The 23,824-nt window shown below is 48.9% G+C and overlaps 2 protein-coding genes across 2 annotated transcripts; one reads left to right on the top strand and one right to left on the bottom strand.

Annotated features, from left to right (window-relative positions):
- Positions 1–174: 174 nt before the first annotated feature.
- Positions 175–4,345, bottom strand: CSUI_004139 (the record flags this gene model as incomplete). Its single annotated transcript, XM_068064334.1, has 4 exons — positions 175–458; positions 626–1,529; positions 2,304–2,516; positions 3,263–4,345. The coding sequence occupies 4 exons, from the start codon at positions 4,343–4,345 to the stop codon at positions 175–177; spliced, it is 2,484 nt and encodes an 827-aa protein (XP_067923696.1).
- A 2,501-nt stretch (positions 4,346–6,846) lies between these two features.
- CSUI_004138 (dhhc zinc finger domain-containing protein) lies at positions 6,847–23,570 on the top strand. Its single transcript, XM_068064333.1, has 14 exons — positions 6,847–8,648; positions 9,676–9,879; positions 10,662–10,769; positions 11,390–11,488; positions 12,431–12,529; positions 13,430–14,076; positions 15,021–15,119; positions 15,604–15,865; positions 16,420–16,493; positions 17,258–17,420; positions 18,409–18,536; positions 19,765–19,851; positions 20,870–21,641; positions 22,365–23,570. The coding sequence occupies exons 1-14, from the start codon at positions 8,295–8,297 to the stop codon at positions 22,716–22,718; spliced, it is 3,450 nt and encodes a 1,149-aa protein (XP_067923695.1). The 5' UTR covers positions 6,847–8,294; the 3' UTR covers positions 22,719–23,570.
- The last annotated feature ends 254 nt before the right edge of the window (positions 23,571–23,824 follow it).

Here is a 23,824-nt window from a genome sequence, read left to right as displayed (position 1 = left end):
CCAGGCGTCCCCACCGCTTTGTGTGCTTGGTTCTCCTTCACTGCAGCCTGTCTCACGACACCCGTGCGCGTCTGAGCGAATATCCGCGAACAGTTGTTTGGGATTTCATCGGTAATATGTACGACCGCCTTGAGCACGGGAGAGAGGAAGGATGGTGATGAGTTGTTCTGAAACTCACTGTCCGGCCTGTCGACGTCGAGGACCGGAGAGCGGAGGCGAAGCAGCCGACTGGCTCTCTCCGGTGTCCTTGGCAAAAAGGGGAGTAAGGATCTTCTTCTTCTCGGAGAGAACGCGACTGGCAATTTTCCCGAAAAGAGCCTCTAGTGATTCTGCTATATTGAGGCCGTTGTTTGCTGACACTTCGAAGTACATCATGCCTTGGGAACTGGCAAACGCACTCGCTTCCTCAGAGGAAATCTCTCGATACGCGACATCTGCTTTGTTGGCAAGGAGGGCAACTGCCCGGGAGGATGACAAAGATACAACAGAAGCAGAGGATCAACAGCCAGACATTAGCAGAAGCTGCGCGCGCTAGTCGAGGTCCAAAGGGATCTCAAAGTAAGAAACACGCCCTCGAGAGAGTCGCACCCCTGTCGTAGGATCGTAGCTGCTGTCTAAGCGTTACCTGGGAGGTCTAGCCTCGACGCGGCTATGGTCTTGCCATTCCTTTCCTCAGCCAGTCCGACTTGGAGGCCGCTCGCTTTCGCTTCGGCAAGCCAGACTTCAAGCTCCTCGAACGTTTCACGTCTACTAAAGTCAAAGACTAGAAGTACGCCATCCGTGTTGTCGTAGAAAGCCTTGCGGACCTCAGCAAACTCAGGCCGACCAGAGAAGTCGAAGAAGTTGACGCGTGCTGTAGCACCTCCAACATCTACGATCTTCACACCATAATCAAGGCCAATGGTGCAAGCATTTCGAACCACGAATCTCCCCTCACAGTACCGTTTTATGATGCAGGACTTGCCCGTCTTCTCTGGGCCGATGGCTACGATTTTCATGCGGATCTCCTCTTCTCCCGAGAGCATGTCCTCTAACGAGGTTCTTCCGCAAGGAGCTTCCAGGTTGGACGCGCCGTCCTCAGTTTGGAGCTTGTTCTGTTTCTGCTGCTGTGCCCAGGCTGTGGCCATTGCAGCCCCGAGCAGATATTGACTGCCTTTTTGCTTGCTCGTTCTTGACTTGGCAGAAGGAGAGGATTCTGAGGCGACGCGGCCGGGTGCTTCGTCAAGATTGAAACTTCCCCCTTTGGAACTCTCCGAAGAACTGCACGAAGAGCTCGACAGCCTCGAGAGGAAGCTGAATTTGTTGGGGACTGTGTTTCTGTTGTGCGGGCCTCGGAAGGTGGTATTATTCACGGCAGGGGGGCCTTCTTCCTTATGCGAAGCCTGGCTCGCAGGCGGACAAATTCCGGAACCCGAACTGCGGGGCTGGCTGCGATCCTGGCTTTCTGCCGGCTGTGAGATCTTTCGAGGTGACGCTTTGTCGTCTGGAGGCAACCTGCTTCGTTCCGGAATGATTACATCAGTCCGACCCTAAAAGCGGAGGCACCCACTCAGACAGCTTGCTTGAGTGAGCTACCCCGGTCACTTCCTTCAGACTCAGTGGTGCGACTCAGTCCACCCGCTCTTCACCGGAGTAAGTATGTCAGAGAAGCCTTAAGGTCTAGTTCTCTTGCCTGAAGTTGCTCCGGTGTGACGTGATTCTGTGCAGCTTCTGTTAGCTGGGCCAGAGCACTCCGGAGACGCTCTAGTGTATGTGGAGGACGCGTGTCCTCTTAGCTTGAGTCAGCTGTACCCCAGAAAGGCGTCTGCTCTGCGCTGCAAAGAAGCCGTGCCGATGCTCAGAAGCTCCTAGTCTGACTCGACCCTATTCTAATAAGTCGTTTCGACGAAGCGTACTCCCGGTGTGCGTTCGCAGTCCCAGTTTCGACGCAGATCTTAGCGCTACTCTCGGGGCGAGTCCGCCGTTGGGCATGTTGGGGCGAAATTGACTCTCCCCCTGTCTTTAGAGAACGGAGACGGGCGCCAGTGAACCAGGAGCGACGAAACCCGAGGCAGAGGGCCTCGGTCTATGCCATGATGTCCTGACTGTGACCCCCTGACTTAGTCGTGCTAGGTGCAGCTCTACCTGTCCAACGTACTTGCCACAGTAGTCAGCTGGCACACCGGGCCGTGAAGCACGCTCCCGTCGCCTGAACGCAGTCTAGACGGTCGTCTCCCTGAACTGACGGACGCGACGTGAGCGTAGGCGCAATACTGTTTCTAGCGCGCTCCTTGAATTGGGCTTTCACGTTTTCCGGAGCCTACCTGACCAGCAGTAGCAGGCAGGAACGCAGGCTTCGGTGATGTCGCCGTAGGTCTCTCCCCTTTATAGTGATCCTTCTCTAACTTGCCCGGGCCACGGACGCTGTTTCGGCCTCCCTCGAAATGAAAAGGGGCATCTTTCTGGTCCCCATCTCCTCCGGATTTCTCAGTCGTGAGATGAGTTGAACTTTCTTTCCTAGACGAGGCCCCAGGCGGCTGAAGTCAAGCAGCGGCCGAAGTGAAGAACACCCGCACCCTCAGCTGTGCCCCCTAGAGGAGACAGATCATGGGCTGAACTACCTTGTGCTGGCTCTTTCTAATTGTCGTGTAGGAAGGGTGAACCTGTGCGAGACCAAAGCAGCCAGGGGCCATCTGGCAAAAGGACAAGATGCTGCGTTGCTCTTGTCGCCGTACTACTCTTTCTCCGAACGGCTGAGCTTTGCATACGGGCGCACTACCTACTGTGGGTCGAGATGTGGTATGATCTTGCTCCGGATAGGAAACCTACTAAGGCAGATTACAAGGGCTCAGAATGCACCCTATCTCCGTGCCTCTCCCACCGCGAGTTCTTTTTGTAAGACACACTATCCAACAACATATTTGGTCGTAGGAAGCGCGTGCTTGGTTTCGGAGTCCGAGACTATCCGAAGTGTAACTCCGCTCGCCACTGTGTAGATCCGCTAGTTTCCGTAAAAAAGCAAGGAAACTGACGGGCTGAAACGCGGCTTGGTTCTGCCGAGAAATGATAGTTAGATATGTTCGTAATTGTGAGATTCCCTCAGTTCCACAACTACGGGGCTCGGCTGAAGAAAAGCCAAGGATGAGTCATTCGGGAAACGCCTCAGTTACAGATACCGGTGCCCTCCTAGGTTTGCTCGCTTCAAGAGAATTCACCAGTTCCAAGCTTCTCTGTGAAGGCTGTCTGCTTTCTGCCGTCTTGAACAGCTCGTTTTGCTTCTCACCTGGTCAGGCTCCGAAAATACGGAGCCAGCTTCCGAACTGCCTGATTTAGGGAAGAGAGAAGGGAAGGCAGCAGCAAAGGCCTCGAGAAGATCAGTTTTCTCTATACATGCTCCGTGGGGTATATCCAGCGTAGTCAGGAGTTGCTTGAGCTGTTTCACGCCTAGGCGTCGTACGTTCATTTCCATCTGAACGCCATCGGTCGTCGCAGGGGTCCTTGCATTCTCAGTTCCCAAAACTTCTCGAAGAGCCTCCTCAAGCCCCGGTCGACCTTGGTGTTGTTCCCGGCCTGTCGTGGATCCGGCAAAAGAACCCGACGATGCAACGGAGCTGGCGCCCGCACTAGAGCGCACCCACTGATCGTTGCTATTCTTGTGCAACTCTCCTGAGTGAGATTTGTGCTGTCGAGTTTTGGCGCTCTCGTTGTTTTTGTCGAGAGAACTCAGAGGGTCCGAACTACACGTCGGACCACCTCCCGCGCGCCGCCCGAATAAGCTTCCACGATTTCCCACGTCTCCAGAAGTGTCAGTCGAGTGGAGTCTCCCGGGTTCCGTTTTCTTGTACCCCTGCCCAGTTTCTCGTCCACTCAAAAAATCGGCATGGACCCGCCAGAACTCAGCGCGGAGTCCACCGTCCCGAGCCGTGGGCACCCCATCCCAACTTCTGGTATGAGGCTCCTGGTGGTGCTGTTGCCTGGGTTGTGGTTCGGGCCCAGTAGAGTTTCGTCTCCTCGGGAAGGGGAATCCCGACACAGCGCCAGAAGTACTGCCATTGGTCTTAACAAAAGCCTCTAGGCCATCAGTGGAACCGGTCCGTATGAGAGTCCTGTCATAAGCCCGCCGCCGCGTCTCATTGCCAAGAACTTCCCAAGCAGCAGTGAGCGCCTGAAACCTCTGGACGTCACCTCCTTTATCCGGATGCCACAACAGAGCCAGCTGCCGATAGGTTTTCTTCAGGGTGCCTGTTGAGGCATCTCGGGGCAGCTGAAGAAGATCGTAAAGACGCTCATTGGAGACCGGAGGGCCTCCAGGTGGGGCATTATCCGTTCCGAAGCTTGGTCGTTGACTTCCAGGCGTAGACGCCATTGCAACGCAGCTAGGGTGTACGGTCGAGTATCGGCCTCATATCGTTCTGAAGGCGAGGATGAGATCCAGAAGCACCGGCTGGATCCCCATGTGAATCTGTCCTGGAAAGCCCGGAAGACGACGCAGTCGCAGCGCGAATGCGAGGCGTCATGGCAGCAGACATAAAACGGAGTGTATTCTCCACGTGTTGCTTAAAGACACGCTTAGGCTCGACCATTAAGGGAGTGAAGCAACCACCGGGACTGGGCCACGCACTTGTCAGCTTTTGATTCCCATCGTTCGAACTCCAGCGGATCCCGGGGTACATGTACCGTACCAACCAACACCGTACAAGCGATCCAAGCCGAGATACCACAAGCACAGATCGTTCAGTAAAAGCTGCTACGCTCCGACACCGGATTCCCTGTGCGGAGCGTCGGCCGGAAACATTTGATATACCTCCTGTCAGTCACCAAGATATGCAGGCTGTGTCCGTCAATTATCGGCCGGGTGTCGGAAGATCTCTATTCAGCAACATTTCCAAGCCTGTCGCAAAACAGGTCCGCGAGCACCCTCCAACAACGTCGTTTTTCATTATGTGGTATGCTGCCTCCATTCTTGGTGGAGCTCAAGAGAGAGGTAAGCATGACAGGTGAAACTATACACTGGCTCGTGCAGGAAAGACTCCGCACGGTAACGCGGCACCACGCGAGTCGAACCCGTTCGAATGGCTGTCCCGGGCATAGCCCGCTTCTGCAACTTCGGTGGCATTGAAGGCACGTATCTTGCGGCTGCTCTTCTTGAACATCAGTGACTCTATTTTCCTGCAGAAAGGAACCGCCTCCCGCGCCTCCGATAAGAAAACACGACATAGCCGCTCACCTCGCTAACGACCCCGAAGTCACCCTCGGGCTTGGGGGGCCCCTCAACAGGACTGCGGCGTCCCAGTCGGATATTTTTCAGGGACACGTCGCCTTGCACACTCCGTTTACCTTTTGGCTTCTGGTAGCCTGTCAGGCGACTGTACTGGAGCGGGTGGTTGTACATTTACACTTTCACACTTTCTCGCTCGTTCGGATCAGAGCGTCTGGCTGTTTTAGCCGCTTTTCCCCGTTGAAACAGCTCAGAACCTTTGTTCTCTGGTGCCACGTGACAGAGTGGTTGAAGAATTCCGCTTTCTTGCTTCGAATGGGAGACTGAGACGCACCGAGTCCGGGAGTACGCGCTCCCGCACACAGGAAACAGCTATGCTACTGCACCCCGGACCGTTTTCTTTTTCTTGATTTAGGGTGGCAGGCTGATTAACAGAAGCCCCCCAACAATGCCTGGTGGCTTTGTCCAAGTGGCTCCACGTCCGGCGCAGCGGTGGCGGACGAATGTGTTGACTGTGTCAATTGTGGGACATCGACGGACCCCACCCGAGTCTCCCCCCAGAATGGCAGGACTTGTGTGCCACTTGAACAATTGCCCCGTCCAAATGTTTTGACCATGTGAGGAAGCACACCGTTTTCCAGGGCTCCCTAGAGAAGTGATTCAGACGCGCCCGGGTACCTACTGTCCGTATGGGGGAACTTCGGACTCCGACAGTAAATTGTTGGAGCCTTGGCGCTGTAGTTGTCACTGAGAAACCCTGCCTCGGGAAATGAAATCCTGGCCGTCCTCTTTGTGTCCAGGATGTGACTCTTGGAGCGCTGCAGAGACCAGTCTCGTGTGACGGCACCTGCCTGCTATGGAAATGCTGAAGTGCACAGTCTGCAGTTTTTTGTGTCGGACTAGGAGGTTCCCCTGTTGGGAGCAGACGTGTTGAAACCCCGCTTAACAAGGCCGGCCGCCGTCGCACATGCTGCCGGGTCCGCGCGCACTACTCGGCTACGGAAAGCAGGGTGCTAGGGTCAGACAATGTCTAAACACTGTTGGCGGAACACGTGGTGCCCCAACCTGTCCGGTTCCTTCGACTCCGTGTACGAAGTACCTGCCCAGTGGGCGGAAATAGACGAACCTCTTGAGAACCAGGGATCCCACGGTAACGGCAACCAAATAAAAACCTAGATATGACTCGTGCCCTTGATGTTCCACTCGCCAACAGGTGTTGGCTAGGATAACCTTAAACATCGAACTGAATCTAGGGGTCCTGTGGCAATGCTTGCGATAGGGCTCGCAAGTAATGCTTCCCACCTACAGTTCCGCGTACACGGAGGGAGTTCGACTACAGGAGTTTATCGCTTGGGCTCTCACACCTTACTGAGTATCTTCAGCGCTCACCTCCTTTGCAAGCCCGAGTGCTTCGGCATCGCTGATTTCAGTTTCAGGCAACAACACGGTTAAATCAGGACCAGGAGGCCGCACGGGGTCGAGCAGACAAGTCATTTTGCCGGTCTCCACGGTGTGTCGTGCGTGGGAGTTACGACTCCCCAGGGGGTCGCGCCCGCGTATAGGACGACCAGAAGACAAGCGGGGAGTCGACTCGTTCCGTTGAAGTCGTTGAACAAGACAACGGCTACTTCAGTGCCTTCTTTCTGAAGAGTGAAAGTACTCTGTCACTGCTTGGCCGGTTCTGCGTTCTCCCATCTCCTCTTTCTTTGTTAGCTTGCTGTGGTGCAGAAGAGCTCAAGTGTGGTGGGTAAATCAGCTCCCCGGGAGATATCTCCAAACTTGAGCGCCACACTACAGCAAGTAAAATGACGACTGCTTGTCTTCCCTGTTTTGTTTAAGCGTGAAGGCGGACGACGTGGGATTCAATCTCTAGTTCGTCTGACTCTCTTTCCACAGATGAGAGAATTATGTCTTACATGCCAACGAGGGGGATTCCCGGTGAGTGGCTGGCATCCATGATTTGTTCCCGGTGCCCCGGTGACTGAATACCTGCATCTACTTGACTGCTCGCCACGCACAAACTCCTGAAGACATTCCACAGGACGGCCTTTTTTCACCAGCATCTGTCTTTTAAGAAATGGGCCTATCTTTGCAGACTCACTCTCCAATTTCTTCTCTTCGGTGCCAAGGTGAAACTTCCGCTGAGCAGCAATCGCGGGCCACTGCGCGCGATCTCGAAAAAGAAGGTCTTGTTCGTGAGAGAACGTCCGTGGATCCTCACACACTCACGCAAGCCACATCTTTTATATATGCTATCCAGCATCCGGAAGGTCACACCTGTCTTTTTTGAAGGAAAGTCTTCCCCACCCAAACCTGTCCTTGTCTGGGGCTGAACGCTGGGCTTGATATCGAACTACACTGCAGAGATGCTTGTGCGTCATCCCATGGTGGAAACCCAAGGCGCTAAGGCAAGGAAATAGAACAAGAGCAGCTGCACGAAGCTCAAAATGAGGGTCACGAAACCTCGAGGAGACCCCGCGAGCCTTTTCACCGCGGTCTCATTGCGTTCTTGACACGACAACTTCTTGCATCTAAGGTTTCCCTTGTCCCGACTTCTACGCTTCTTGGAACTCACTCTTCCGATCTTTCCTTCAAAGAGAAAGGCCGACCTCACTCGCTTCACTATTCAGATGTCCCCCCAACATCTCTTCGTCATTTTACCGGGAACGCGAATACTTCGTGTTCCTCTGTCATAGTCTCTTTCCTTGTATCGTCTGTCTATTTCTCTTCTGATCTCTCTTTTGTTACTTACTCTCCTTTTGCGTATCTTGAGGAGTTCTCCTTGCTGTCTTTGGATTCGCTACCTCACACTCTTTTTCCAGGCTTTCTTTCCCTTGCGCCTTCGTTGCGTTGTTGTACTTTTGTTTCGCTTCAACATTCTTTGTTTTCCTCAAAGATGCCTCGTTTTTACTTTCAGTCTTTGGTTCACGTAGGTCACTCTATACGCCATCGCTAGCTTTCTTGCTGTCTAGCGTCTCTTCTTCTCCCACCAACTGCTTCACCGGTAATCCCTCTCCTGCTCTTTTCACTGTGCGAAATCCGGTGCCGTCGTTGCTATCTCGTGGCTTGAAGAAGTCGTTTTCTTCAGTTTGCCAAAATGTCGCAGAGTAGTACTCCTTCCCCACGGCTCTATGCCCCTCTCTCTTCCTCGTCTGTCCCTGCCGAAGCATCTTGTTCATCACCCGTAGCATATATTCCCCTTTCTGCTTCAAGTCCTCCACCTCACCTGTCGTCGTCGTCTCTGTGTGAAGACTCCAATGAACTTCAGTCCTCTCCTCTTAAGTCTACTTCTTCTCTTCACCATGGACTGCAACAGAAACTCATTGAAAGACAGGACTACACTGCTGGAGATGCCGGTCGTATAGGAACCTCTCTCCAGATAGCTGCTACTAGCTGTGCGGTGCCTCGGGCACTCACCCCCCGTCGAGGCATACCAGTTGGAGGAATGGAGGTAGGCGAGGGATCTATCCATGGTGGCAATCGCTTCAGTTCAATCTTTCGCGTACCCCGGGTCCTCTTTCTTTCGGGCAGCACACGAGTATATTTCCCTGGATTTCCTGTCTCTCTTCTTTTCCGTTTATAAGCACGTGTGTTTCTACTCGTCTACACATATATCTCCCCATACATGTATATGTGTAGCGGAGTTTCCTGGAGCACTCATACACGCTCGCCTCTATTTTTACGGAAGACAATTTTCTGCACCAAAGAGTCGAATCTCGGCTGAAAAGTAGTCGCCTGCCTATCTGTTGCACGTCTTAGAGTATAGCATGTCAACTGGGACGAGAAGTAGTGAAATCCGTCTTGAAAATCGTCTCTTTCTCTTCCTAGTTGACACGCGACACTCTAAGCAGACGCGCCGCGGATAGACAGGCGACTACTGTTAACCCGAGATTCTTCACTCCAAGAAGAACGCTTCTGCTACAGTGTTTTACTAAAGCATCGACGGACTGCTTGTTCTACAGCCCTCCTTTCTCTTGCTTCTTCTCTAGTGTTTTGTCTGCATCTTCGCTTTTCATTCATCCAATGGCTTTTCTCCGGCAACGGGGGATGCCCTGTCGAGGCCTTTCTATCTTTCTATTTACTCCATCTGAGTTAGAAGAGACTCATATCTCCCTAAAGTTTCACTGACGTACGTACGTCTTTGTACAGAGTAGACTGTATGCGTATGCCCATTCATACTTCAGATTCATAGACACATCTTTTTTCCGTGCCTCTGTGCATTTGTCGATTCTTTCAATGCTTCGGCCAATCCCGTGATCATCTTTTCTTTCCCTCGCTTGGATCTAAGGGGATGTTGTATCGGGGAGGAACCTGTTTATGCGTATGCATGTACATGTACTCCATACAAGGGTTACCTGCTGAGGTGCACGGTCCTGGTTGCATCTTCTGGTGTCGGCTCATCTTCTTGTGGTCCGTTTTAGCTGGACGTCCGAACTAGTCGTTTCTTCTTTCCGCTTTCTCTCCGCTGCCTTCCCTAGGCTCTGTTCAGCGATGAAGCAAGACGCCGAGATACCCATGGATTCTTGAGAGTTGTCGATCATGCCATTGCCACTACTCAAGCGACCGAATCAGAAATTCCTGCTGTTCTGTCGAGCTTGCATGCACTTCATTGGGCCTGTTATTTAGGAGATGTGAATCTTGTCAAGCAACTTCTCCAGTATCGGCTTGATGCCCTTGCTCGAGTGAGTCCTCACCAATGAAGGTTCTCTTGTCCGTCATACGTATATATATATATATATATGTATTCGTATGCCTATGTAAATGTGCACATGGTTGCAGGATGAATGCCCAGGAGGTTGACTCCAAGACGTACAGAGCCATGTAGAAGTTTGCGTGTTAGGCTGTCTGTACAGGTCCGAGCTGACTACAGGCGTGAGCTTTCCTTGGGTGTCTCCCCCCCTCGCGCTATCGCATATGGTTCCGCACCCAAACAAGCTAACAAACCAAGACAAAACAGAAAGAGACTGACGAGGAGCCCAATTCCGATGATTCTACACATTCTTTTCTACACCAGTACCAACTTCATACGCAGATTCTACCTTCGAAATGGCTGCATACTACCCTTCACGTGGGGAAGCGACCATATACGTCTACATACATGTCTGTGAAGACGCCCATTCTTTACTCCTCACACGATCCTTGAAGTCCACGTTGCTACCTGTATGTGCATCCATCCATCCGGATGAACCACAATGAACAGACTCTTGCTGGCTTGCGCTTTGTGTTTGGTCATAGACTACACTAGACCAAGTATCTTGTTGAAGCAAGCTGTCGAGACCATGGAGTGTCTACATCTACATATGCGTACCCGTCGCCTATATGTGACTGGGCTGTATTTCCGAAGACAAGTGAAAGCTACCTGGGTAGTCGAGAGATCCTCAGTTCTTCTTCTCCTGGACGGAAGCAGAAACGGCTACGAGACTCAGCACTGTTGTGATCCCTCCGTCTCGGTTTCTTCTTTTAGGATCAAAGCGCCTGGGAGACTCCGATTTTCTATGCAGTGAAAGCAGCAAACTTCGACGTTGTGAGGTTCTTTGTGAACACCTTTGGCCCCCGGTGCCTTACCATGCAGGTATGCTGGCGAAAGATTTGATCAACCCCGTCCGGAGGAAGAGGGAGAGAGTACAGGCGCTAACAAGAAGAAGAGAAGGCGTTGAGAGATGATTCGATAGAAGTTCCCTGCATGAGAAATCTTGGAGAAGAAGCCGCTTTTGTATAGCTTTTCGTCTTCTGTCCGGATAATGTGTGTCTATGCACATATGGAGGATAGTCTCTGTGTGGTGGTAGGGCACGTCATAGAATCCATAGGTCGTATTACGATGATCGATACTCCATCTGAAAATCCTTCGCAATACCATTACTGTCAGCTTGACTCTTCTCCTATGTATCTCTTCAATGTGTACTCAAGACAAAAGACTTCCTAGTCACTCCGATTACCATGAGAATCTCTTCTCAGAGCGGTGTTTGCGGGCTCCTTTGGCGAGCTGTGCTGTCTTATCTCGTACTGTACAGGCAGTTACAGTTCAGAACAGGGGAAGGCCACCATAAGGGATAACAAAGCTTGGACTCTCTTTCTGTATAGTGTCTTCCACTCTTCATGCTTCTATAGTACACCCACACTCTTTCCGTCTATCTACTGTTTTCTTCTTTTGAAAGAAAGAAACTGGCCCCTGTTTGTCTGTATCTCTTCAGAATTCATCTCATATGACGCCTTTCCTCGTAGCCGCGGCGGAAGCGGGCGATGAGAGGATAAGTGACACGCTACGTATCCTAGAGTTTATGTACCTGCATGTAAGTCAAACTGCATGCAGCTCCCCGCGCTTGGGAGCAGGGGGAACGAAGCAGGTTCGCGGTCTTTAGCAAGCAGTTGGCTCGCTCTTCTTGACTACACTGGTGTCCCATCCTTTTTCGTAGAGCCGCGACGGTCGAACGTTGTTGCTTCTCCCGAACAGACAACAAGATTGCTGAGCGTGAGGACAGGGTCCCAGCTATCTATCTTCTATCTATCTTTAATCTATCTATCTCTCTATCTATGCCTAAATTGCATGATGTCTCCGAGAAATACGGAGCAATCAAGCGTCTGTAATAGTGGCGATGTGTATGCCTCTTCTGCTGGTCTCCCAATCGCCCTCAACAGCTATAGGCTGGGTAGTCCCCCAATCAAAGGTCTCCATACCTTCCCTGCAATTTTAGCTCTACACTGAGCGTCCTTTTTCGTTGTCCTGTTATTTCTTCACCTCGTGACATATATGTAGTTTCCTGCAGTTCATACACCTAGGACATTAGCGCTAAGATGATACTTTTGGGACTGTAGCCTGTTAGAAGTATATACATATATATATATTTATCTTGGGGCTATCCTTCGCAGAGGCTGGAGTGTCTATACGCATGGTATGGCGAGGGAGGAGTCTAGGAGACTCGCAATGAGCAAAGCATTCAAAGCCACGGAGAATTCCATAGATACACGCCCTCCTCTGTCTCTCTGTTTGTCTCTGCGTAGCTCATTAGCTATCACCTATTGTAATAACTCTTTGTATGTGTTTCTATACAGGTGGTTACCTTTCTCAGGCTGTCCTTCTGTATATACACTCGTTGTCTGTGCGTACTTACCTATATCAGTTTGGAGAAGGGTGTACAAACATGCTTATGAACGTCTACCGTCGTATGTGCACTTTAGAACAACTACACAGAGGTGGTGGTTGAATGAATGCTGTGTGTGGGGTTTCATTTCAGGGGGTCTCAGTAGAAGAACAAGACGAGGCAGGACAGACGGCTCTCTTCTGGGCTGCAAAACGCGGAAACGTCAATGTCGTGCAGTGGTTACTTGCTAAGGTACCTTCAGCTCATCTCCTGCCGTATCTACGCCGTTGCTTTTCTCTCTCTCTTTCTTGATCTGTCTCTGTCTCCATACAGCATCGATGTCGCCTTATCCCGGCCGATGTCTCGATACCTCTATCTCTCCTCAACATCTGTGTCCGTGTGTCTATACGTCCGTGTCCCCCAGTCTTTATCTCTTCTTTTTCTGTCTTTGTTCTTCCACACTGTATGTCTTCTGTCTCTATCTCTATCAGTCCATGTGTGTGTAAGTCTTATCAATTGAACTGTTGAGCTTCCTGTATGCGAGAGGTACACATTTCAAGTTCCTTCGTTTTCATAGCTCTCTCACACTAGCGTACGTCTTCCTGTGGGGTTCCGCCTAGATAACTCCTCTCTGTTCTATGTCTTATCTCGCTACATATATATATATATCTATATATGTATAGCCTTGCCTGTCTGTGTAACATGCTAAGGCGAGAACCATATTCAAGCTAGAGTCAGTCTATTATGATGCTGGCTTCATTCTGTTACCTAAGAATTCGTTTCCTTTCTTCTTTCTATGTAGGCATGGCTCTGTATTGCTCACGTACCATCCTTAGAAATCTCCCGTACCTCAGATTTACATGAGGAAGAAACTAGATTGCTGTGAGACATATAGATACATAGATAGCTGGAAGCTGCATGCATCGAGCTAGGCGTGTATCAAGCCTCTGCTTCCCCATGTGGATTTCGTGGGGACCCTAAACTTAAAACATGCTTGATTGGCACTTGGGCGTTAATATAATTATCGATGATCGATTTATCTATCGCGGGTTCGATCAAGAGCCCGGCTATTTTGTCTAGATCCCATATAGGCAGTCTGTTATCTTGACCTATTTTTCTGTGTGTATTTCTTTTGTTCTGACCTCCTACCAGGGAGCGAATCTAAATCACCGAGATCATTCCGGGTCTTCAGTTTTGCATGCCGTCTTGAATACACCAGGAGGTGTACATCCAGATGACGATACCCTTCAGTTTATATGTGAATTTGGTGGTATACTTTTAGCTGATTCTCCAGCTATCCCAGGAACAGAATATACAAAGCATCATATGACTGTTTTACATCGATGTCTCTTACGTCGACAATTTCTTGTCTTTCTCCTTCTTCTTCTATGGAAGTTTCAATATCAACTCTTCGGATCTGTACGTTTCTTTCGAAGTAGTTATGCCGTTCTCTATTGGATCTTCACGCTAGCCAATCTCCCTGTCTTCTTCAATATAGCTACACAACTTCATCGTGTATCTTCTAGCTCTCCAACACCGACCGTACCATCTTCTTCGTCTTCGTCTTCTTCTTCCTACTTCAGTTTCTTTCAAAGTGACGACGATGATCGTTACAGCAATTCTCAGATAGATGAAGAAGGACATGAAAGAGACCCTCTCAGCTTCTTCTATCCTTGTCTTCTCTGGGCTATACTCTGGTGTATTACGCAATTCTTCTGGTGGAAAACATACGTACAAGATCCAGGCATTGCTCCAGAGAGTCGCCATAACATTCGCAAACAATTCCACAATGTTCACCCGTACGTTTCTCTTCTTTCTGTCTCCCTCCTAATAGAGACAAGAAAAGGTTCACTATAGGTATCGTAAGTGCATGCGTGTAGTGATATGATAGAGAAAGCAAAAAATAAACTGGTCGCTTCCACAGGTGTCAACTACATTCTGGGGGAAGAGATTTATATCTAGATGTATACATACGCATGTGTCTATGTAGTTTACTGGGTGCGCGTCAATATTCATCTATAGTTGGTACATATACATATACATCTATATATACATGTACATGTCCAGCATGCATGCGCGAGGCCGGACACAGAGGAGGCCTAGAATTGGAGAAGAGAGCGTTTTCAGCATTCCACTCAGGGAAGACGAGGGTCGTTGTAGCATGAGTCTTTGTGTATCGAGCAGCAGAAGGCATAGAAGTTATCTCCGTAAGGACCTTTCTTGTGTATGGAGGCGGCTTTTGTGGGTGGTTTCCTGGGAAACGCGAACGACAGAGGGCTGAGTTTAGACGTATCGGGAGAGATAACCGCAACAGACACGCCACGAGGTGTATATACGTCCATAGAGGAGATGCCGGTTCTACTCCCTTCTGCCTTGTACACAATAGAGTCGCTTCCTTGGGAAGTAGTATTTCTGTTTCTCTCTGGTCGTAGAACCCCCACCTCTTCCTCTACCCAATCGACACCTGTTTTTATGCATACACACCTTCTCCATTTCATACATACATAGGGGTACCTTGTCTTTTCATGTAGACCTGGGTCAGATCTATCAGTGTCGCGGACAATAGTAAACGCTTGGTATGCGTGGGGCAGTTCTCCTTACAGAGTCCCTCTAAAGTATTTCCTGCTCGATAGGCTGGGGGAGGCAGACGTTCGGATAGATGAAGGAAGTCAAGAGAAGGACGATAACGGTGATCTCGACAACTGATGAAAGGGAGTGAAGAGTGGGTGGTATGTGTCTCCAGGCAGATGACACCTGATCTTCTATCTTCCATGCCTCAACTATCTGGTGCTCCTACAAAAGCCTTCGGACCTGCCCAACAACGTCTTAGTAGTCTCGAAAGGTAATCGATTTCTTTCCTCTTGGTGTTTCTACGTTTGCGGTCTTCCTAGGAGACCCGCTCAAGTTCATCCGTATGCTGCCACTAGATTGCACTTGCACACAATGGCAAGAGAAGAACGGACTTAGGCCTAGGAACTGTTCCCCTCTATGTGAATTTTCTTTCACTATGTCTGGCTGTTCATAACGATCGTCTCTCTATGTGTCTAGTAATCTGTACGGAGACTCGTCTTTTCTGTTGACGGAACCATCACTGAAGCTTTTTCAAGGCAGATTTCTCACACCTCGGTATACACCTTCTTCTTAACGTTTTCTCCTTCTTCTTTCTCTCCGCTCTGCTATCTCAAGACTGCGATACAGAGAAGGTTCTTTATCTCCAAACTTTGTATTCATCTAGGCCTATTATCTACACATAACAATACTATCTGTGGAGGATCTAGTGATGTCTTATCTACGTGTTTCTTGTTTCTTTTTGTCTCTCTTCACAGAGAACAACTCCGGCTGAATCTCGAGATTGCAGAACTGAACGCAGCTCTCTACAGATGGAGAAGGAGAGGAGGCCTATTCTCTCAGGGTGACTACGGTACACCCCCACCTTCAACAGATGATGATCTTCGGTATCTTCTTGGGAATCTAGATGACTTAAGAGGAGAAATGACAGCTCTCTTTGATGCGGTCGGAAGTGAAAGACGATCAAAACAATCACGTGATTATATCGATGCTATTATCACAGGGAGCAAACCAGCAAGAGTGAGTGAATGAGGGCATGCACTCTTGATCCTATTTCAAGTCTACGCGAAGGGCATGCATGGCTGTATATGGATATGTATATATATTTGTGTATATAGCAGATGCGTATACTTCATGCTAATGTTTCTTCATGTATGAGTGGAGTCTGTTGGACAGAGCCACACAGATTAGGGAGGATACGTCTCCTTACAAGTCCTGATGGTCTATTTACATAGGGGCAGGACATCTTCTCTTTCCCGAGCGAGCCTCCGCGGAGGTCGATGCCATCCATCACAGCCAACGCTCCCGGCAGATAGAGAGGGTTTGAGAAGGTCTTCTCTTCTTTTGCAAATTTCCTCCTCTTTCTTGTCTATCTGAAGATGAAGGCCAGTCAGCGACTCCGGATCCGTGCCCTATGTGATGCTAGGCCCTTGTGGGTCCCAGGAATACTCACGCGAAAGAACAGATCCACGACTGTAGCTTCACCTACTTCTCTCAAGAATAGAGTGTCTCGGTACTTGTTTCTCACAAATTGACTTTCTATCTTTCTTTTCTTCCTCTCTGCGTTCCTCCAGACCGTCTGCGTCACATGCAGTATGGTGAGACCACCAAGGGTACATCACTGCTCTGATTGCGCCCATTGTATCGTGTAAGTTTTCTCTCTTTGACGATTCTCTTCAATAAGGACCTCATGGAAAAGTTCCGCTTCCCGAGGTAGATCTGCTTGTATTGGTCCACATGCTTCGATGTGCATACAGATACATAGGTGGATAGCTCGGAAGATCTGTCAGGTGTATGTGAACCTGTGTTGGGATGTATAAGGAGGTAACACATGTCTACGTTCCTTCGTGACTGACTGCGTGTGTGTTGTGGTAGACCCCGTGTAGATTAGTATGACGAGGAAAGGGAGAACAGGTGTATTCTGTGGTTGCATGCGACTATAAACATACGTACGGATAGATGAGCTAGAGACTGCTAGAGAGACGTGCTGACAAGAGATCGCTAAGACAACTCCGCAGTGATCTTTTCTTTTTTTTTCTCGCGGGCTGCTCTTCTGGAGCAGTTGCTAAGAAGCACATCATGCCTGCTTTCGTGTTAGAAGCGTTGATGCCTTTCAACCCGACTGTACCTTTTCATCAAGGATTCGAGATTTCTTTCTTTTCTCATCGTCTTGTCGACTTCACCAGAAAGAGAATGCAACAACTAAAGAGGATTCTCTCTAAGGCATACACATCCATTCTTCTATCTCTCTGTCTATCTACTGGCACGTACATATATCATACGTCTATGTATAGATGGACAGGCAGCTATAGATGATTGCGGATAGAACTAGAAAGGCGCCGAAATGGATGGAGGAGAGTATTCATGCGAGTGTATGTATTAGGTGTCTTGTTGCATTCAATGTGACTGCAGCCGACAAGATCATCACTGTGTATGGGTTGACAACTGCGTGGGTCGGGAGAATTCGAGGCCTTTCTGGGTTTTCCTTCTTTCTCTAGCATCCCTGATTATCTTGAACTTCTATCTCTTCTCCAGCTACTTCACGTCTCGTTCGTTCCTACAAGCCGACCAGGTGGTAAGTCCATACACACGATCTCGCCAGCTACGTGGTACTTAGACAGTTCCCTCTACAATCCTATGGCGCACGTCAATCCTCTCCACCTAGGAACATTCACTTCTTTAACTCTTTGTTGTAAGTTAGAGGTAAAATGCCTCTGAGGTATCTCGGAATTTCTCTCTGTCTCTTTCTTTACACTACCAGAAAACGTCCAGACTGTACTCCACAGACTATCTCCGCCGCTCTGTTAAGACTCCCAGGGGATACCTGTATATAGAGACCTCTCTTAATTTCTGTGTAGGTGCATGGGCAACCTACTCATTGAAGCGTATACCTAAGCAAACCGATTTGGAGGCACAAAAGCCACTGAATAGAGATGCTTCAGGTGAAGTATGAACACCAAGAGGAGGTTTCTTATAGGGTTGGATTGTCTTTTTCATCTTGCCAGCAGTGGGATTCCCACCCGGCATATGCGGAGTTGAAGGAATGCTAGCCTCTTTTACAGGCCCTCCCCCCCTAGGCATGGAAAATTATCGATGTATAGTCTAGGTGGTGTGAAAGGAAGGGTGAAAGACTCTTTTTGGCGAAGCACTGGGTTGTTTCTTGCCTTCAAATTTCTTTCAAGTTTCCTGTGTATGTATGTCATTCACACATGTACACCAGGGAAAGTTTTCGAAGACGGATGAAACAGAACCTTCAGCCCGACAGATATAAAGCCGCACGGATGTCCTCTCCATTCCTCCCCTCCCTTCCTGTAGAACTTCTTTGCATGCTTTTTGAGAATTGTCTATATGGATATGAAACTCATACATGACAGATAGAACGAACCATGGATCAAGCATGCGTGACGCCATTTAAAAGAATGACAGGTAGTCTTTTCCATTCATCTGTATTCTCCACTGACTCTCCCCCCTCAGCCCATCAGCATCAATATATATATATATATATACGCAGATATAGATATGTATGCATGCGTGTAGGTTGACATCTTGTTGTGTCTTTGCAGCTTTGGGTGCCCCTCGCCGTCCTCCTTGCAGGTTCGAATTTCATGTGGTTGGTCTTTGTATGCTATCTCCTCCTGAGGACTACACGAGCTATGTTCACCAATGTCACCTTCTACGAATTTCTCAAAAAGTAAGTCGATTATATAGGCCTCTTCACCCTTGTCTGTCTGGATAGATACTTCTATATACCTCTTCGCTTACCTATCTAGATATAGATACCTCTCTATCGATATACCTGGTTGACATATACGCACGCGTATGTATACGCAAGCTTTTGTATCGATACAGTCTCTACGATTTGGAAAGACGAAAACAGTGTGCACCAGATCGAGCATATCACCCTGTTTACCCTTTGTCTCTACACGGCGTGTTTTAACCTAGTGTCTATGCATGTAGACCTCCATACACATCTATACATGTAAATAGATAGGTAGAGACACATAGAGAGAGAAAGAGACTATCGAACTGAGGGTTGGAAAGGGGGTGACATAGTGGACGGTAGGTGTGAGTCGTCAATGCTGACAACAGACCCGACGCCTTAGCCTGAGTGTTCCTCTTCTATCAGGTTTTCTTACGATACACCTGAATCTTAGTTTTTCTACACGCATGTGCACGAGGTGTTAAGACACGCCTTGCAGAGACAAAGGGTCAACAGAGACCTTCGATCTGGTAGAGACTGTCGCGTTTCTTCATCTTGGCTTTTCTCAAAGCAACCCTCCCCCTCTAGTATCGAGTCGACTCGCCGGAATGGTGTCTTTGTACCTTGTCGAGCACACAGTCTTTGCATACATTATCTCTCTATAGTATGACGAAATATGTAAACGGTAGGTAGCCACCCTGACATGTGGAGAACGACAGTCTTGGAGCATCTTTTTCCTTCGTGCTACGCACGGGTCCCCGACGAATCCGAAGGAAACGGAGAAGACCAACCCCCCCCTTCAGAGGCCTTCATGTACCTCCCGCACGTGAACCTATCCTCTTCGTTTGTTCGCCAATATAATAGTGCGTCTTCTTCTCAAAAGGCTTCTATACCCAGTCAAATGGCTCTCAGTATACTGATCAGGCTTTCCAATACATCTTGGCATATATATATATATATATACGCACACGTACAGAATGTATCTCGTGAAAACGTATAGTACATGTAATATGTGGTACTTGTATCTATCTGTCTATGTGGTCAGTTTGTGTTGATGCCCTCGAAGGCGTTTCAGCATGCATCTCGGTTGGCGTGTGTCTCTCGAAATTCGAGGTGTTAACCCCCATATCTTTATTCAGTCTTAGAAGCCTCTGCGATGTGGTCGGACGTGACATTTCCCTACTGTCTTTGAGTTGCCTCGCGTCTTTTTCTTTTGTAGACCGGAGCATATTCGTGAAAGGTACAGAGGCCGAGTCTCAGGATGGCTCTGGGATTTCCATGGTCTCTCTTTTCTCGATCTTATCCAGTAAGCTAAAAGAAAAGAACGCCTCATGTTGACGCCCTTCTTCGGCAGGTCTTCGGAAATTCTATCTTCATGGCACTTCAAAAGAATGAGAGGAAGAATGGATCTGCTCTTGCTTGTTTCGCTTGGATTGTTAAGCGTCTGTCTATTCTATTCGGTCTATCACATCAGAAGTGAAGGGAGACTCCCACATGTAACAACGCAGACGCCCGACTCTCTTCCTATGTATCTATGGGTATATCTTTATATACATACAGATATGTATAGCTTGCCTCCCTAGGTATATATGTATACGGATATGCATAGCTTGCCTCTGTAATTCTTCGCTGTCCCGTTTGAGATCCTCCAAGAGAGCGGCCCTAGAGACACCTTTTCTTTCCGTAGCCAACAGTTACCCTTCACTTTTCCCATACATCGCCGCCTTCTGTTTTTTTTTCTTCCTTTTCTTCACCATAGAATTCATATGCCTTAAGCTCCTCAGGCGTTCATGTTCTTAAATGTGAGGAGATACCTCCAAAATGAGAATGTCGAGGGGGGACGGAGTCCCTAATAGGTAGTGGCTCTTCTCCCTTTGTATCTGACAATGCTACATCTCCATTCTCTACGTGACTAAGCCTCTTCCCTAGTAGACAAAGAGAAACGAACCATCAGGAAGACAGGCTTCAGAGTGTTTGCAAAGAGTTGTAAGGCCCTCATGTCGCTTTCAACTTCCTTCATAGCTCACCTACATTCCATACCCCAGTTGATCTGTCGTGGTCGCTTGTCTAGTCCATGCTTTCACATGCCCCCCTTGCCTCTTCTATATAAATACATAGACACATATATGGGCACCTGTATGGGGGTGACGAGCTTGCCTTTCCTCGGCATGCTGTTGTAACTGTAGCTTCTATCGAAAGACTCCTGCCTACATCATTCCCGTGGTTGTAAGAGATGCACACATCATGGTTGGTGTGAAGGGTGAGCTCGAGGAGTTTATCCTTTTACTTGTATGTTTTTCTCCTTGTGAATGTCTTCATCGTAGAAATGCCATCTACTTTTGGCAGAATAACGACGAACTTGATCATGCCTATGACTTTCAACAAGGCCGTGGTAGTGGTGGTGGTCGCTCTCCCCTTCCCACTGGGCTTCATTCCTCTACTTCTCGCCCTGTCTCTGCCTCAGCGCCTCCCCCGACATCAGGTGGTCAGGTGTATCTCTCTCTTTCATCTTCTTCTACTACGTCTCCCCGGTTTGTGCGATCTGCTATGCCTCAACATGATGGTGCATCCTTTGACATGCAAGCAGCAACACGTGGATTGAACTCACCCTTTCTATCTCATCCTTCTTCTATTCCCTTCTCTTCTTCTTTTACACCTCAAGCTCCAGCCTCTCCCCCTTCTTCTACGCCACCCGGACAGGGGGGACATGCATGCAGTAGTACGACGTCGTTACCTGTTGGCCTTGGGATCCCACCTTCTGCTTCCTTTACCGCTGGACGAGAGAGAAAGAACCTGCCTTATCCAGGCTTACATTCGTCTTCTTTTCTTTCTCTTCAATCAACGGGAAGACCGTCGACGACGGGGGAAGGAGAAGGTCGAAGTCTACCTCTCTCGATGGGGGTGTCCACCATTCCTTCGCCGCTAGTCCAAGTCCCACAGGGAGAGTCAGCCGCGACAGGTCGGGGAGCGTATTCTTCTTTCGATGGTCATGTCCTTTCTTCAGCACGCCCGCCTTCGGCATCTCTTGCTACTGTTGAGAATAAGACTTCCTTTGTACAGCTATCATCGGATGGACCCCTCTACAAACTTGTACCTGTACGTTTTTCGACACCCCAGAAGGTTAAGTGTCTTACTCCCATACGAGAAGACCCACGTAGCCGAGTGATAGTATCTAGAACGAGAGTGCGTATGCAACTAGGAAGGGGGTGAGAGATCTATGAGTCGCTCTTAGCTCTCTTATCTCTTTTTCTACCAGTTCATGTAAGTTAGACAGATACCGAGCGCCTCGTAGTAACAGAAGACAGTAGTCCTTGGGCGACCACCCGCAAGGCAATACCTTGTGTCTTTATATGTATTTGCATGCATGTATGTATAAGCCTCCCCCCTAACCCGGTGAACTTGTCTCCTTTGCTTCAGGTCCATGTACCTAGCGACATGCTGTCTAGAGTCTAAGAGACTTATACATGTGCTTGAACCTAGATCCTTCTGTACTTGAGACCTCTCAAAGCGTAAGCGAATCAACACGTTTTCTCGATATAGAGCGTGAGTTAAGTGTGAGGGTGCAGTCCCTCAGAGAGAGGTAGTAGGTACACACATACCTTTCCAAGCATGATAACCGCCCATATCAATGTTCCGATGTCTGACTCTTGGATAATTCCCCAGTCTACAGGAGCTCCCATCATCTCTGAAGAAGTTGGGAAGGCTCAGATCTCTCTATGATCTATCCCCCACTGTACTGATACACGGAACCTTCTTCCAACACACAACCCACAGTGTACGGCGCATGCATTGATCTTTCTTTCTTTCCTTCTTGTACAGCAACAGCCCGGACGTATTGTCTCAGAAACCCCGACGACAGCTTCACATCCAGGAATTCAAGAAGGAAAGAAAGAAAGATCNNACGACAGCTTCACATCCAGGAATGCTGTTTGCAAACGCACCTGCGACTTCTTCACCGGAGAGTTCAACGGGCTCTCCTCCTTCTCCGACGGCTGCCGGGGCACCAGTGGGGGGAGTAGGATGGGCAGGTGTTTTGTGATGATTCTCTACTCTTTTGTCTTCTGTTTTGATCTATTCCTTGTTCTCATATACAATCCCCCGATCGGATGGGGGGGGGGGTGTCATTTTGTTCTTCATGTGGAAGGAGAAATCGTGTGTCAGAGGCTTGTATGAGATGTCTGAGGGTTCCCATTATTTTAGAGGAAATAGAACAATAAGATTCCTCTTCAACTGGTGAAGACCAAGAAGACATGAGCTGATAAGAACCCTTGTTAGACAGAGAGACGCATGCATGACGGTGGTCAGAAGGAACGGGGGGAAACCGACTGTATGTAGGGCGGTAGTAGTCAACACCACAAGACTCTGAGCCACTAACTACTACTGTCGTATCATTCTTATCATGTCATCAACCTTCTCCAGTTCGGGAGGGCCACGTACAGCCTAGAGAGAACGGAGAGAGTCACTTCAGAGTAAGCAAGACGATGATCTTTGCGGGGGGGGATCGAACGGTTCTTGCAGGGATTGAGTGTCTTGGGAATGAATGAAAGATGATGAGAAGCGTTAGCTCCGGATTTCTTTGTCCAAGTACGGCCCGACGACCCTGTCTCTATATACACACCGGTGACGAGCAAGACCACCGGGAAGGAAAGACATCTATCTATGGTTTTTCTTCTCTTCTTCTTGCTTTCTTTGTCTGTTTGAGAAAAGTCGTGAACAGAAAAGCAGAAGATGCGTTGAAGGTTCTAAGGATGAACATCTCCTCTTCTGCTTGTTTTGCTTCTCCACATATCTCTATCTCTCTTCTTGATTGATGAGATAGATTTTTTTCACACGTAGATGTCGGAAAACGTGCCTGTCTATCCAACGATAGCAGACCCTCTTTGTCATCTACTCATTCTTACATTGGCGAAGCCTTCGTGTTCTCCTCATTCAGATCAACGAGAGCTACATAGCTTTCTTTTTTTCATCCCTCCCTATGATGATCTAACTCCAGTATTCAGGCGGGAGTAAGAGACGCCTCACATGAATCAGTCAGCGCACTGCTTCGTCTAGACGAGAACTTGAGGAGCGAAAACGAACAGGAAAAGCGATTTTCGAAGAAGAAGGAATCGACGGTTTCTAGTTTCTCACCTGTGTAGCACCGTACTGGGCTTTTCTTCATCACTCTACAAGCTAACAGCATCCTATCCATATCATAAGGCGTCAGTCAAAGCCCCGCGCTAAGGGGCTGAGCAGTCCAATAGCAGAGATATAAGCGTATGTACACACACTCTCATTCG

The sequence above is a fragment of the Cystoisospora suis genome, assembly GCF_002600585.1.
Source record: "Cystoisospora suis strain Wien I chromosome Unknown contig_1877, whole genome shotgun sequence".
Taxonomy (NCBI): Eukaryota; Apicomplexa; class Conoidasida; order Eucoccidiorida; family Sarcocystidae; genus Cystoisospora; species Cystoisospora suis.
The sequence above is the reverse complement of the archived record's forward strand: the minus strand, read 5'-3'. Positions and strand labels throughout refer to the sequence as shown.